This window comes from Uranotaenia lowii, chromosome 2 (genome assembly GCF_029784155.1).
Source record: "Uranotaenia lowii strain MFRU-FL chromosome 2, ASM2978415v1, whole genome shotgun sequence".
Classification (NCBI taxonomy): domain Eukaryota; kingdom Metazoa; phylum Arthropoda; class Insecta; order Diptera; family Culicidae; genus Uranotaenia; species Uranotaenia lowii.
In genome coordinates this window covers 145,484,648-145,500,314 of record NC_073692.1, presented here as the reverse complement: position 1 = coordinate 145,500,314, position 15,667 = coordinate 145,484,648, and the positions used below count along the sequence as shown (strand labels likewise).

The 15,667-nt window shown below is 37.1% G+C and overlaps 1 protein-coding gene across 1 annotated transcript in view; it reads left to right on the top strand.

Moving 5' to 3' along the window:
* LOC129745338 (histone acetyltransferase KAT7) overlaps positions 1–15,667 on the top strand; it is a 289,966-nt gene that overhangs the window by 78,128 nt on the left and 196,171 nt on the right. Inside the window, exon 6 of the mRNA XM_055738353.1 lies at positions 15,433–15,526. Coding sequence (XP_055594328.1) covers positions 15,433–15,526 — 94 coding nt within the window. The remainder of the gene's footprint in view (positions 1–15,432; positions 15,527–15,667) is intronic.

Genomic DNA, 15,667 nt, shown 5'->3' with positions numbered 1-15,667 from the left:
GATCTGGCGTGACCGCCAGATGTTTCGGAGACTCGTAAACGCAAATCGGGCCTTTCTGATCCGGGTTTCGATGTCTTTCCTGGTACCACCATCAGGCGTAATCTGGCTACCAAGATACTGAAAGCACTCTACTTTCTCAACTTGTTGCCCAGCTACCATGAAACTGGAGGGATTTCCTGTGTTGATCTCCATCGACTTGGTCTTTCCGACATTGACTTTGAGTTTGGTAACCTCCTGTGGCTGGGAAGGTTTGCATCGCAGCTAAGCTCATCAAAATGGACCTGGACAAGATGACCGATTGCCTACACCGGTTGATGGTCCGGATCTGGAACACGGAACAGCTACCGGAGGATTAAAAGGAGGAAGTAATATGCCCGGTCTACAAGAAGGGCGTCAAATTGGACTGTGAGAACTACCGAGCCATCACTGTCCTCAATGGCGCCTGAATACAAAGTGTTGTCCCGAGTCCTACTCCATCGCATAACGCCACAAGCAAACAGATTCCTGGGAAGTCCTCAGGCCGGCTTCATGAAGGGACGGTCTACGACGGACCAGATTCATCGACATCATCGACTTCAAAGCCGCATACGACACGATCGACCTTGACGAGCTACGGAAAATCATGGAAAAGAACGGCTGACCAAATTGATTAAGGCAACGATGGATAGAACACAGTGCTGTGTGCGGATTTCGGGTGAATTGTCGAGTTCATTCGAATCGCGTAGGGGGTTCATTCGCGAGTTCATTCGAATCGCGTCCATCCTACATAATCCTACATCTTCAACGGATCCAGTCAACTTATCTGCTTTGCCAACAACATTGATATAGTCGGCAGATCATCTGTGGCGGTGGAGGAGATCTACCGCAAACTGAAACACAAAGCAGGAAGGATTGGGTTCATGATAAATACGTGCAAGACGAAAAGTATGCTGGCCTGCGGATCCGAGACCAACCGAACCCGCTTGTCCAGCAATAACAAGGTCACAGTCTACGGCAACGAGCTGGAGATAGTCGCAGACTTTGTCTATCTTGGCTCACTGGTGACCGCAGACAATGACATCAGCCGTGAGATCCGGCGGCTAATTATCAGTGGAAGTCGTGCCTACTATGGACTCTACAAGCAACTGCGGTCGAGAAGACTTAGCCCTCTCACTAAGTTTAACCTGTAAATGACGCTCATTAGACCGGTTTTTCTCTACGGGCATAAGACATGGATATTGCTCGAGAAGGACCTGCGTACACTCGGAGTATTCGAGCGACGAGTGTTAAGAACCACCTTTGGCAGCGTGCAGGAGATCGGAGTTTGGAGGAGAATGTACCACGAGCTTGCGCGACTCTACGGCGAACCCAGTATCCAGAAGGTGGTGAAGGCTGGCTGGATACACTGGGCAGGACATGTTGCGAGAATGCCGAAAGACTGTCCTGCAAAAAGGTGTTCGCTTCGAATCCGGTAGGAACGAGACGAGCAGGTGGACCAAGTGGAGGGTGATCTGGCGAATGTGAGATGTTCGAGAAATTGGAGAATAGACCGGCCATGAACCGAGTGAATTTTATGAAATATGTTCATGAAGTTACGTCGTGAGGCGGAATACTATGAAAATAAAAATAAATAATTTACTCAATCCGCTATTGGTCAAGGAGCTCCTGGGTCATAAACTACGTGCTTTTGTAGCTGCGTTTTACCGTTGCTCTCAGTAGGAACGCCTCCTTACTGTTGTCTTTTTTTCATCGAGGTCCTCACTATCCTTTCCAAGCACTTAAACTTAAAATTTTGGTGCGAGCGCGGTACTCACCCGATGAAGCACAACGCGTTAATTGAACCTTGTTATCACGTTGTTCGAGCCCCGCAATACACCCTGCTTGCCTATGGCCACACGAAACTAGTTCGAGATCCGGCTCGAAGGACCAAGAGACTTCATCGCCAAACTCAGCTAGTGTATCATCAAACTAGTATCGTCCGTACGTGTAGAGTATGCCCCTGTCGACCGATATTATTTCATCCATTCATAAGGCACCCGGATGCAAATTCATAGACCGTCCCAGACCGGACGTGTTACTTCGCGGTTCTATAGTCTTCAATCGTCGAGTGGGCACCTCGGTTGCCTGCAAGCAATCATCATTGGCGAATATAATTTTATGGGTCCCTTTTTTGCCTTTACGGTGCGTGCGTTTGTTGGTTGGTGATCCGATCCATTCATTCATTCATTCATTCGGCCATCCATCCATTCATCAGGACCGCAAACTCTCGGTTGCTACTATTTATGTACTTATGGCGGACCCGGAGGTTAAATCAGTTAGGTTGGAAGTGATTGCGTCTTCGCAACAGGAAGACGCAAAAAAGGTGTAACATCACCCCGCCAAACGCGACCAATTTCGTTGAAGGAGAAGGAGAATGAGGAATTGGTGCACGGTACAATATCGTGTAACTACCGCGATTGTAGGTCTTTTTTTTCTTCCGATTCCCCAAGATGTGCGAAATGGGGTTGCGTTTTGCGCCTGCAGCTTCGTGTTATACCCGGTCGTTGTTACGAATGGGCCACCACTTTGCAATTTTCCACCTGGATTGCCGCCAACGCACGGAACCACAGATTTGAGTAGCTGTACGCTTGAACCGTAGAGCTATTCTTATGTGTGTTGTTTTCTTACATCGTTTTTTTCACGATTTTTCTTCTGAATCTTCCTTGCCTAAACCAACTAGAAGATCCGCGCAAAGTTTCAGCTCGCATTTATTTCCGGCTCACGGATTCCCTGTAGGGTATATTGATCTTGCACAACTCGCGCTACACTACCTTTACTCGAAGCCTTCTGGAATAAGTTGCGCTTAAGTCGGTTTGGTTTTTCCCGAAGAAGGTAACACACATGGAATGGAACTTGTTCGGGTTAACACCGTATGGATAGCGCACGGCCAGAGAGCCAGAAAGTTCCGCCGTAACGGTCTATTGAGTTGGACAAATTTTTGCGTTGGCTGCTAATTTATATTACTGTAAGGCGAGGGCCCCCTAAAACAAGTTCCAAGAAATAACTGATAGCTGAAGGAGAGAAGATGTACAGTATGGGCCGACTTAAGTAATTAGTATGGGCTCAGGGTTGTGATTCTAGAAAAAAATTGGCTAGTTTCGATTTTTTAACTGTTCGAATGCACGTGAACTCAGATACAAAGTTGCCTGGAGCTACCTTCACATTTTAAGCAGGATTGAAGGAGTCCTTAATTTGTCGAGAAACGTAGTACAATTTTTTATCAATCAAAACTATGTTTCGTAAAGGTTGTTTTAAGTGGTTTTACGATCAATAATGTTTGTAAGGCTGATGGCAAATTTATACGGGAAGTGTCCATGAATAACGTCGTGCAACCAAAAAATGGGAACTTAAAACTTTGCAGCTCAGAAAACATGTTTTACTTCAAATATGAAATTAAGAAAGTTTTTGTGATTTTTTTTCTCTTCAAATTCCAATTGAAACGATTCCGAATAACTTGGAAACTTGGTAAAAACGGCTCTAATAAAAAAAAATAATAAAAAAAACTTCAAAACTATAACTTTTTTTTTTGAATGATCCCTCCTCTGTTTGGTTCAAACAATAAATTGCACGGGGTGCGATGTTCGAAAAGTTAACGATCCGTTCAAGGTATCAAAAGTTTCGCATTCGGTGTTTGTCTACAATAAATGCCTTCAAGAGCTTAGCCGATACTTTCCAGGTAAAGGATAAGTTAAACATAATATTTTTATCGTTTAAGGAACATGTTCTGAAAGTAATTATTTATTTCTGCTCAAAATTTGTTGGTGTGCTAAATTTTCTTTCAAGGTTTTAGAATTCTTTCACCAAAAACTGTACTCGAGTTCAAGTATCGAATTCTGTAAAATTTCTGGCTTTAGAGACGGTTAAAAAAATCATTCGGATTCGGAACAAGATTGCCGAAATCATAGAATAATCAGTAATTTCTTAGAATTTTACTAAGGAATTTTACATTGCAGAATCTGTGTCACAGATCACGAAGCTTGGTTAAACATCACAGATTTCACACTTTTTTTCACAAATGTTTTACTGACAGGTCAGGTCAAATCAAAAGTCAGGTGGATCAAATCCAACATCAAATCAATGTTCAATACAAATGGACATAATTTTAATCAATTTGATAACAAAAATAACCAGTATGTATCAGTTTCGAACGTTAAGAAGTTACATGTTTGAATCTATTTATTCATTCAAAGCATGCTTAACCTGTACATAAAGAAATGCCCATAAAAAGTAGAAGTACATTAAAATGGATTCCTATATGCCTCATTTCTGTACATTCTGTTTCGTATAGCATTACAGACTTCGCTCACGAAATTCAACTAAAAATTCAAAAAATTGTCACAGATTTTTGATTAAAAATTACAGAAATAGAAAGTTTGTCTTATCGTCTTATCCCTCTCCTCTGAGAATTTTGAAGAAATCAATGATACATTTTTTTTAGAATCTAAATTTTTCTAGATTCCAGAATCCCGAAAAGTGATTTAAAATTTGTTTGCATAATTCACAGTGAAATAATAGGCTTGTAATCAGAATTCGGAAGAAAATATTATAATCTAAATTCAGAATGTTATTTGAATGCACAATTTAAAGTCAGAGTTAGGATACGAAATAGGAAATAAGGATCTTAACCATAAAAATCAGATTTAATATAAAATCACTAAACAAGTGATAACAATTCTAAAATTGGGTCTAGAAATGCCTAAATCATTGAGCGAAATAAGATATTCTATATTAAATTCAGAATATAAAAAGGCAAAAGAGTAAAAGGACAAAAAAGGATAAAAGCGCAAATGGGTAAAAGGGAAAAAGGGAAAAAGGAAAAAAAGGAAAAAGGGGAAAAAAAGACAAAGGGCAAAAGAGCAAAATGGCAAATGGACAAAAGAGCGAAAGGGCAAAAGGGCTAAAAGGTTGAATAGCTAAAGTAAGGTTGCCAGATTGCCCGGCTTTATCCGGGTTTGCCCGGATACTTAATACAAAATTTGAGAACAGTCCGGATTTTGCCCGAATTTATTCACTTTATCTAGTAAAGCAAACAAAAAAACAAATTATGTTTTTTTCACCAAGGGGTACAACCCCGAAACAAATTATGTAGTAAATATTTATTATTTATATGTCCAAAATAAAAATTTTTTGAGTAAGTTTCACAAAAATAATCATAAAAGGTTTTTAAGCTTAAAATAGCATTTAAAATATTAATTTAAATTTTAATGTTATTTTGATGACAATATTTATTTCTCAATTTATTTTCGGTGAGTTATGTTTGGGTTTTGACAAAATTTGCCCGGATATTGTCCGGATTTTCGGTCGTCAATTTTGAAAACAAATGCCCGATTTTTTCCAGGTTTCTATAAAATTGCCGGGATTTGTTCAGCCCTGCTATGTTCTGAAAAAATTCTGGCAACCTTAAGCTAAAGGGCTAAAACACTTAAGGGCAAAAGGGTGAAAGGGCAAAAGGCAAAAGGCAAAAGGCAAAAGGCAAAAGGCAAAAGGCAAAAGGTAAAAGGCAAAAGGCAAAAGGCAAAAGGCAAAAGGCAAAAGGCAAAAGGCAAAAGGCAAAAGGCAAAAGGCAAAAGGCAAAAGGCAAAAGGCAAAAGGCAAAAGGCAAAAGGCAAAAGGCAAAAGGCAAAAGGCAAAAGGCAAAAGGCAAAAGGCAAAAGGCAAAAGGCAAAAGGCAAAAGGCAAAAGGCAAAAGGCAAAAGGCAAAAGGCAAAAGGCAAAAGGCAAAAGGCAAAAGGCAAAAGGCAAAAGGCAAAAGGCAAAAGGCAAAAGGCAAAAGGCAAAAGGCAAAAGGCAAAAGGCAAAAGGCAAAAGGCAAAAGGCAAAAGGCAAAAGGCAAAAGGCAAAAGGCAAAAGGCAAAAGGCAAAAGGCAAAAGGCAAAAGGCAAAAGGCAAAAGGCAAAAGGCAAAAGGCAAAAGGCAAAAGGCAAAAGGCAAAAGGCAAAAGGCAAAAGGCAAAAGGCAAAAGGCAAAAGGCAAAAGGCAAAAGGCAAAAGGCAAAAGGCAAAAGGCAAAAGGCAAAAGGCAAAAGGCAAAAGGCAAAAGGGCAAATTGGCAAATGGGCTAAAGAGCTAAAGACCAAAAGGCAGAAAAATAAAGGGGAAAAGAGCAAATGGGCAAAAGGCCAAAAGGGCAAATTGGCAAATGGGCTAAAGAGCTAAACTGCCGCTCATAGCAAGTCCGTCCCATTTGCGTTTTTGTTGAGTTGAGAAAACAGCAATTGAATTTTGTTACTTGTGTTGAGAATTTTCGTATTTTTCCGTGGTTTTGATGGCGGCAATCAACAGCATTTGTTACTTACGTGACAAACAATTACTTTTGCATCATTGCTCGTTCAAAAATACCAAAATTTAGTTTGTTTGGGATGAAAATTATGCTCTGGGACGCATATGCGATTATTTCCATGGTAGGTATCTAGCAAAAATGATAGCAAGTCAGTCCCATTCCATAGCCAACTGCTAACGCTGATGAAAAAATAAGGCTAGAAGAGAGCTTGCCCCCGTCTAACGGAACCTATTTCTTGAACAACCTTCGGTAAGCATTCCAGATTGCCCAATTTTAACCAGGCTTCCGGATCTATAAGGAATAAATGGGAAATTCCCGGTCTGATCCGATTGCCCGGATATCGAGGAAACAAAATCCGTTTTTTCTGAATTTTTTTCACAATTTTTGCAAAATGCAAACCAAAAACCAAAAACAATTAAATTCATGAAATGTATCGTTTTTTGGACAAATTACTTCAAATAAAAAATAAAATAGCTTCGCATACATTTTTGGAATAGTAAAATAAGATTTAAATGCCCGCCGTTGATGTGTCTTGGTAAAAAAATCTGTTTTTATGTGTTTATTATTTACCTTTTCTCTTGCCTTTTATAGGAAAATACCTGGATTTTGACCAGATTTGGCCGGTTATGGCCCGGTTTTTGAGTTTTAAATTTATAAATCTATTGCCCAGGAGATTGCCATATTTTTGGGTGAAAATTATCAAGTTTTCCCGGCCGAATACATACAGAATAAGCTTAGAAAGTTTAATGATAGGTATGAAGAGAACTGTAAGTAAAGACCTTTTTTGCGTTATTATTTTATACAATGAAAATTTTATGTAGAATGTGCGGAAAAATAGCAAAAATATTTCACTTTTTTTTTATAACATGCGAGAAATTGCTGTTACAACCGGGTTGTTCTGTATCATATCCAATATAACTGCTGGCTGCACAACTCTTACAGTAGCAACGTTATATTTCAAAGCACACTACATGGTCGTCTATCACCATATAATTATTGACTTTGGGACCGACTTGTGATGATTTTTTCGATGGCACCGACTTGCGATCATTTTCACGATGGGACAAATTTACTTGAGGTTTTTTTCAATGTTCATCAGAACAAAGTACTCAAAAAAAATTTTTCTCCTAAAACTACCGATAATTTGAAGGTGATTCCACGGATAAACGCAAAAATGATGAAAATGCAAATGGGACGGACTTGCTATGAGCGGCAGTAAAGACCAAAAGAGTAAAACTGCAAAAGAGCAAAAGGGCAAAAGGGCTAAAGAGCTTATGACCTAAAGGGCTAAATAGCTAAAAAGCTAATGGGCAAAAAGGCAAAGAGTGAAAGGGCAAACAGCAAAAGGCAAATAACTAAAGGAAAAAGGACAAAATAGTAAAAGATTGAAAAATCAAAGGATAAAAGGGTATGACGGCAATAGGGTAAAAGGGCGAAAGGGCAAAAGGGTGAAAGGGCAAAAGTGCAAAAGAGCAAAAGGGCGAAAGGGTAAATTGGCAAAAGGGCTAAAGGGCTCAAGGGCAAAAAGGCAAATGGGCAAAAGAGTAAAAGGGAAATAAACAATGGCAAAGAGTGAAGGACAAAAAGGTAAATTGGCAGAAGGGCTAAAGGGCTAAAAGGTTAAAGAGCAAAAGGGCTAAAAAGCTAAAAGGCAAAAGCGCGAAAGGGTGAAAAGGCAAAAGTGCAAAAGAGCAAAAGAGCGAAAGGGCAAAAGGGCTCAAGGGCAAAAAAGCAAAAGGGCAAAAGAGTAAAAGGGCGATAAACAAAGGGGAAAAGAGCAAAGGGCAAAATGGCAGAAGTGTAAAAGGGCAAAAAGGCAAAAGTGCCAAAGAGCAAAAGGGCAAAAGGCCTTAATTGCTAAAGGGCTAAAAGGCTAAATAGCTCAAAAGCTAAAGGGCAAAAGGGTGAAAGGGCAAAGAGCAAGAGGCAAATGGCTAAAGGGAAAAACGGTAAAAGAGTAAAAGGGCAAAAAAACAAAGAGTAAAATTGTAAAACGGAAAAAGGGCACCAGGTCAAAAGGGTAAAATGGCAAAGAGAAAAGATTAAATGATTAAAGGGAAAAAGAGAAAGCGAATGAAAGGGCAAAAAACAAAGGGCAAAAGGGCGAAAGGGCTAAAGGGTAAAAGGGCAACAGGGCGAAATGGCTAAAGGGCAAAAATTTAAAAGTGCAAAAGGGCAGACAAGACAAAAGGGCAAATGACCAAAAAGCAAAAGGACAGGATTTGATTTAAATCAAACAGATTTAGATCATGATTCATTTGTGTATTAGTGATTTAAATCAATGTTTCTACCTCAGCTTCTACACATTTAATGAATTTGGTATGGTTGTTTTTTTCATTTTTCCGCGTTTTCAAGCACCTAAGGCTTATTCATCCCTTCGGGAATTATTTTTGCTTGTTCCGCATTTCCGGATATTATGCGAATTATGAATGAGTAGGATGCTGAGTTGGCCAGGGTTTGCAAAAATAAGTTCACACTGAGATTTTTTCAATGCGTTTCCGTGTTTCCTAAGATCTTCCTTAAGTCACAATGGGTCCGGTTCCAGACAGTAGATGGAATAATAACAGGAACGTTAGGGGCCATTCACATACATTTTTATATGTTTTCTTAAATTTATTAATTCAACTTTTTTAAAATCGTTTAATAAGAATTGATTCTATTTGTTTGATTTGTTTATTTCTCTGAACCAAGAGAAGAAGAAGGCTGATAGAGTTCTAAATACTAACTCGTGATCGTCTATAAAAAGTGAGTGGTGAATTTCGAGTATATTTTTCATTCAGTAAAAGAATTGCTCATTTGTTAGAGAAATGAACCATTTTAATTGAAAAAGCTATAAAACTATAAAATTAGATTTAAAAACAGAACGTTAAGTAAAATCCAAAACAATATTTCTGAGATACTGGGCTCTTTATCTGATTTTCTAAGTTCTATAATCTATCATTACCTTTAAAAGTTGTTATTGGTAAAGTTTTTATTTTTCAAAAACCAAAAATCTAACTCATGTTCTTTTTCTTTCTTGGTCAAGTTATATAATAATTGTTATATTTCCCTTACGATAAATAAAATTAACAGACTGTTATCCAAAACAAATTAGATCCAATGAATATACGCTACACAATTAACGTTAGCCCATCTTATCGCTCAAACACAAGTTGTTTTCCCGTTGTTTGGAACATCGTAAATCCAGCACCTCGAATAATTTCGTTCCGGAAGCAAACGGAAAAATTAAACATTCCAACTGAGAAGAAAAAAAAACCTTTCACCTTCGAAACCACTCCGGCTAATATTGTTTTGACATACGCTTTTTCTCCTATCAGGTTTAACACGATTGATGCTCATGTTTAATTACTTTCGAATAGGAAGACTCTAAAACAAAAAAAACCTTAAAACAAACTAGCTTTTAGGCTAATCGAAACCCGAATCCAAAAACGGAAGATTGCTGGAAAAGGGAACCGCCAAAGTTACGCGATGGGTAGTTAGAAGCATGAAAAAAAATTGAGTGGGTCCCACAATGCGGCACACTAAAATCAACTGCCTGTTGTCTTGAAAATATCATTGAAGCGTTTATTTCGAAGGGTTCCACCAAAATATTCTAGGTTATCTCAAAAACAATCCCCCTTCGTCTAGTCGGGCGAACTTGCCCCTGCCTCAATATTAGATTGTTAGTAAACTAGAGCTGTTGTTGCTGCCGGTGGTGTGCTTACTGTTGCGAATCATCAACTTCATGAAAAATTCAAAATCCCGAATTATCGAGCGGCCACTAATAGGCACCCGTTTGAAAGGTTTTTTTCTCCCAATTTTTCCGTTTTAATTTTCACTAATGGGAATTTCATTTTGGAACTTTGGGGTTCATCTATAGGTGGTCTTCAAGAAGAGCTGAAAGTCAAAGACATGCCTATGGCTATCCATGCCTGTTACCGAATTTTGATTGAAGTCGGAAACCGAGAGTCTAGAGTCGTGGAGTTAATAATCGAAAGCCAAAAGTCGAAATTGGATAGTCAAGAATCTTAGTTCAGGAATCGAAAGTCGGATGTCAAGAGTCAAAGCGCTATTGGTCTGAAGTCGGAAATCGGAAATTAAAAGACGAGAACTCGAAGACGAAATTGGAGAGTCAGAAACTTGAGTCTCAAATGGAGAGTCGTAAACGAGAGACATGCGTCTAGAGTAGAGAATCAAGAGTCGTATGGTGAGTGTCTTGATTTGTGTGACGGATTTCATAAGTCGGAAATCGAGATCTTAAGGTCGAAAGTTGGGAGTCGAGAGTCAAAAAACGATTAGGTTAGGTTAGATAGAGAACGGTAGTGGAAAGTTGAGATTTGATAGTTTAAATTCGTGAGTCGAGATTCAAAACTGAGGGTTGAGAGTCGAGAGTCGATAGTTGAGCACCAAGGAGTATTTAAAGAACGTATAATTTTTCTATAAAGTATATCATCGAATTTTGAAAAAAAGTGGATTTTCCCTACTCAAATTTGCAAAAATTAAAAATTAGTTCAAAGTCTTCCATGAAAATGTTAAAGTTAGTGCAGTTTAACCTTCTCTTTACAATAAAGTAATCCAAACACAATTTTTTATACAAAACCACAATTATTTACCATATCTTTTATTTTAGTTGTACACTGAGTTAACAATCATTCATAAAATAAAAATAAGAAAAAAAATATAACGCAATTTTCAAAGGATAAAAAAACTTCACAACAAGTGAAATAGAGACCATAACACAATCAAAATGAAATTGGAATCCATTTTCGTTCTGAAACGTGTTTTTTTTTAAATTTCTGCCATTCTCGTATACATTTTCGATACAATCGTTTTTGTGACGTCACAAAAAATCAAATATGGCTTTCGGCACTACCTTATTTAAATATTCCTTGGTTGAATACGAGACGAGAATTGAAAGTCGAAAATCGTCATGGGAGTCGAGAGTAGCGAATCGAGAGTCGAGCGTCAAGAGTGAAGAATGTAATGTTGAAAGCAGAGTTGCCAACATTTTTTTTTTAAAAATCAGGAAACTGGTGAAATAAAAACCAAGCCACGTCAATGTAACGGAAATTTCGCTTAAAGTGATGACCCTTTTTTTTTGGTCATCGCTCCACATTTTCATTTTTTCACTTCAGCAATGGTACCTAATCCTGTTTCTTACTACCCATTTTTCATCACATTCGCAGAAATCAGGCAAAATTAGGCATATTTTTAAAAATCTGGGAAATTTAATGGCTTATCAGGTTGTCAGGCTGAGCCTCGAAAAATCAGACAAATCCTGAAAAATCAGGCATATTGGCATCTCTGGTCGAAAGTCTAGAGTCAGAGTCGCGAGTCGAGAAAAGAAGAAATTCGGAAACCAAGAGTTAAAACGAAAGACGAAAATCGAGGGATGAGAGTTGAGATACGAGAGTTTTTAACGAAAGACTGGTGTAGTAGGAAGTCAAGAAATCAAGAGCCACAAATCGAAAAAAGGGTAAGAGGTCAAGATTCGAGAGTGTTGGAATGCTGGGGTACTTTGGGTGGACTGTATGTTCCTTGAGCGACTCTGGGTGGCGGATTCGTTAGGTTTCCTTCAGGTGAATACTCGATTATTGTCCAATTATTCCACAATGAAATTCCGGGTTTTGATCAACTATGAACAATTTATTGATTACAACTATTTAGGGTTTTATGCACAATTTATCCACAACACATTATTTTTAGAGAAAATTAACGATGAACATTATCACTTTAAAAGAATTTTTTTTTAACATTTTTAACTACAATTTTACTGACTATATTGAACGTTCATCTATTGAAATGACCAATCTACTTATACATACCTAAAGAACTGGATAAAATACAAAAATGATGTTGTTGGTACACATAAAAAGTACAATTCGATGCATTTTAGTTATTTATTACATACTAGGAGCATCGATCAGCTGCTTATGAGAGATGTTGACAATTGCCCGGATAAATCTCTTCCTCAATCGTTCGTCTTCTTCACAGCTGTCTAGTTACCCAACAGAAAGTTTAGACTCGATAAACGAAGGTTGGGAGTTGAGAGTCAAGAGACGAAAGATGAGATGAAAAACTTGAGTCGATAGTTGACAGTTGCAAGTCGTGAGTCGTGAGTTGAAAATCGATGGTCAAGAGTCGAGAGTCGCAAGTTGAAAGTCTAACATTGAAAGAAGAACAGAGCCGAGAGGAGCTCACCATAGATGTTAGACATCGCTGCTATAACAGGTATATAACAAGTCTCTGTACCTATGCATCGATGAGGTGATGATATTCCTCTTTTCCATTTAGCCTAAAATCCCGGAAAAAGACAAAAATATTCCTCTTTGGTATTATGTGGTTTCCACAGTTGAAAATCTGAAATCGGAAATCGAGTGTTGGTCAGTGTTGGGAATCTAGAGTCGAGAATCTAGTGTCGAGAGTCTAGAGTCAAAGTCGAAAGAGAGGAAAATCTCGAATCGCAGGGTGGCCACACATTCGGGAAAAGCGGAAAATGCGGAAAAACGACGGGATTTGAAATCCACCGGGAAAATGCGGGAAAAACCGGGAATTCTTTCGAAAAGTCGGAAATTTGGCTCAGTGAAAGTCTGTTCAATGAAGTTGTTGAGTATATGGACGAATAGGAAGAATATTTATTTTTTGAAATTTATATAACAACATAAATGTCACATTTTTCAAACGATTTTGGATAAGTCATACCTGTCTAGAATGCCCAGATATTGCTCAAAACTCTTCGGATTTTGTCCAGATTATCAAATAAAAAACTCAAAATTTCTCTTTAATATTTTCTAGATTTTGGGTTAAAAAAAACAAAAACAACGAATTTAACTCTGCTGCTGTGATTCAACGAAAGCTTTCAATTTCAAGTTTTTTTTTTTTCAATTTAATCTTGCATGATAGATTTTGTTCAGATTTGCACTTTTTACAAATTTTCAAAAAAATCGTCCTGAATGGGTACCGTGATGTAGGCACTATCTATGGTATACTTAATGGTAAAAGATCATCGTTCTTTTTAACAACTATTTGTAAGATATCTTGCTCAAAATCGACTTTTATCTAATTCGATGTCAAATAAGCAATTTCGTGTTTGTCTCAGATTTCATAGGTACCGATTCTCTTTGGTCATAAACGTCCAAAAAGCAAAAAGTCATCTGATGTCCTTTCAATTATTCAGAGAAACCCCTTCGTGAAAAAGATCTTGGAAAACATCATCTGGTTGAAAATAATCGACTCAAAAACATGAGGGCCATTAAGATGGAAGAAATATAAGGAAATTGAAGCAATAGTTTTTAGTTTTTATTAGAAACTCGACAGAATATTTGACGGAATATTCGGCCGAGTATTCGTTTTGCCGGTTAAAATTTTTATTTGTTTAACATATTCGACTCTACTGACATACCGTCAACTGGGGCAACATGCAACAATTTTCAACTCCATTGGCTTCTAAAATCTTAATGCGTACAGATAATCATACCTCTTGTACATCAAAAGTTTTACGGTTGATGGGACACCAAACTGACGTAGTCAGAAAAATTATTGGTTTTACCAGTTATTTTTAAATTTATAAAAACATGCGATTTTTACTCTACTAAGAAAAAGGGGTAAGTTGCAACAATCTCTGTAATTAATGCAAAATCAAATGAAAACGTTTGAAAATTTATAGTTGTTGATACATTTGTGATGTCATAACGCATTAAGCACCAATTGTAGTTAGTTTTGTTCGAATCAAATTTTACATTTTTTCTGTCGAAATTTTTTGTTTAAAAAAAGTGTTATTCTGTTGCAAACATTTAGGGGTAAAAATACTACAAAATAATTTATAAGCTGAAATCATGCAAATAAATCTTAGGATGGATGAAATTTTAATGTAAACAAACGCATAATGCAAAACAATCATATCCCAGCATATAGTAACGTGATTTATGAGATTTAGTTCTGATTTGCATTTTGTTGCATTTTGCCCCAGACAGCTAACTGAATTATAAAAATATTTTTTTTTTAAATGGTGATTGTCCGAAAAATATTTATACACCAACAGTGTTATTTTAGGATAATGAAAGCAATATAAAGTTTGTAGGTTATATCATTAAGCCAATCCGTCATACTAGGTAAAGTTTTTTACGCCATCGAAAAATGTAAAAATTTGTATATCTAATGCTCGATTTTTTAATTTTTTTTATGAGAATCAACAACTTTTGAAAATTTTTTCACGATGTTAGAAACTATGTCATCATCAATTTATTATCATTCAACAATAACTTTATTACAGTTTATTGAAATAAAAATTGAATGAGTGCCGTGGTATACAAATGTTGCATTTAACCCTGCTTTTGCATGATGCCCCGTTTGACGGTGGTTTAAAATATTAAAAAAAATTGCGTATCAATCTAACGATTTGTAATTTAATTGGTAAAAATAACTTAAAAACCATTTAAAGATCATTTACCGTTTAAAAAAAGCTTAAACGATTTTCGTTTATATAGTTTCAAAAATGAATATTCGGAATTTTGTTTGGTTTTCTGTTTCATAAAATCGTGAATTTCGTGAGACCATGTGGGAAAAATGCGGGAAATCAAACATTAATTTTGAGTGGCCACCCCGGAATCGAAAGTCGAGGGTTGAGAGTCGAGAGTCGTAAACGAGAGACGGGCGTCAAGAGTAGGGAGTCAAAAGTTGTATGCTGAGTGTCAAGAGCCACAAGTTAAGAGTACAAATTCGAGAATTTAAAGTCGAGATTTCGAGACGTTAGACAGGTTTCGAAAGTCGAAAAAAGAAAGTTTTGAGTGAAGAATCTATAATTGGAAATCGAGAGTCAAAAAAAGATAAACGAGACTAAAAACTAGAGTCGAAATTCGAAAGTTAACAGTTGAAAGTCGTCGGGGGAGTCGGATTTACTTTTTTTTTCGAAACACTGTAGATTCGGTATTTACAAATTTTAAACTCGGGATTTTTATCAATAATTTAAAACTTTTGAAAAAGTTTTTAATTGCAAAAATTTTTGACTGTATATTTGTCATTAAAAAAAAGTTGTTCCTCTTAATTTAAAAAAAAAAACTTTGATTTATAGGTGCCAGTTAAAAATAAACTTTTTAGCGTAACTTACAATATGAAAAACTATAATCGAAATAACATTTCCCTTTCTTTATTTTTCAGGAGAAAAACTCATTCCTAAACTACAACGTTTCCTGCATTCTCACCTTGCCTCCGTATCAGCGAAAAGGATATGGCCGTCTCCTGATCGATTTCAGTAAGTACAACCTATTTTTTTGCATTTCCGTTACAATATCAACCATGAAGTCTTCAACTTCTACAGTAGTCAATTTTCACCCAAATTCTAAATGGGGTATTTCAGGACTAATCATTATATCGAATAATTCATCTACACAGA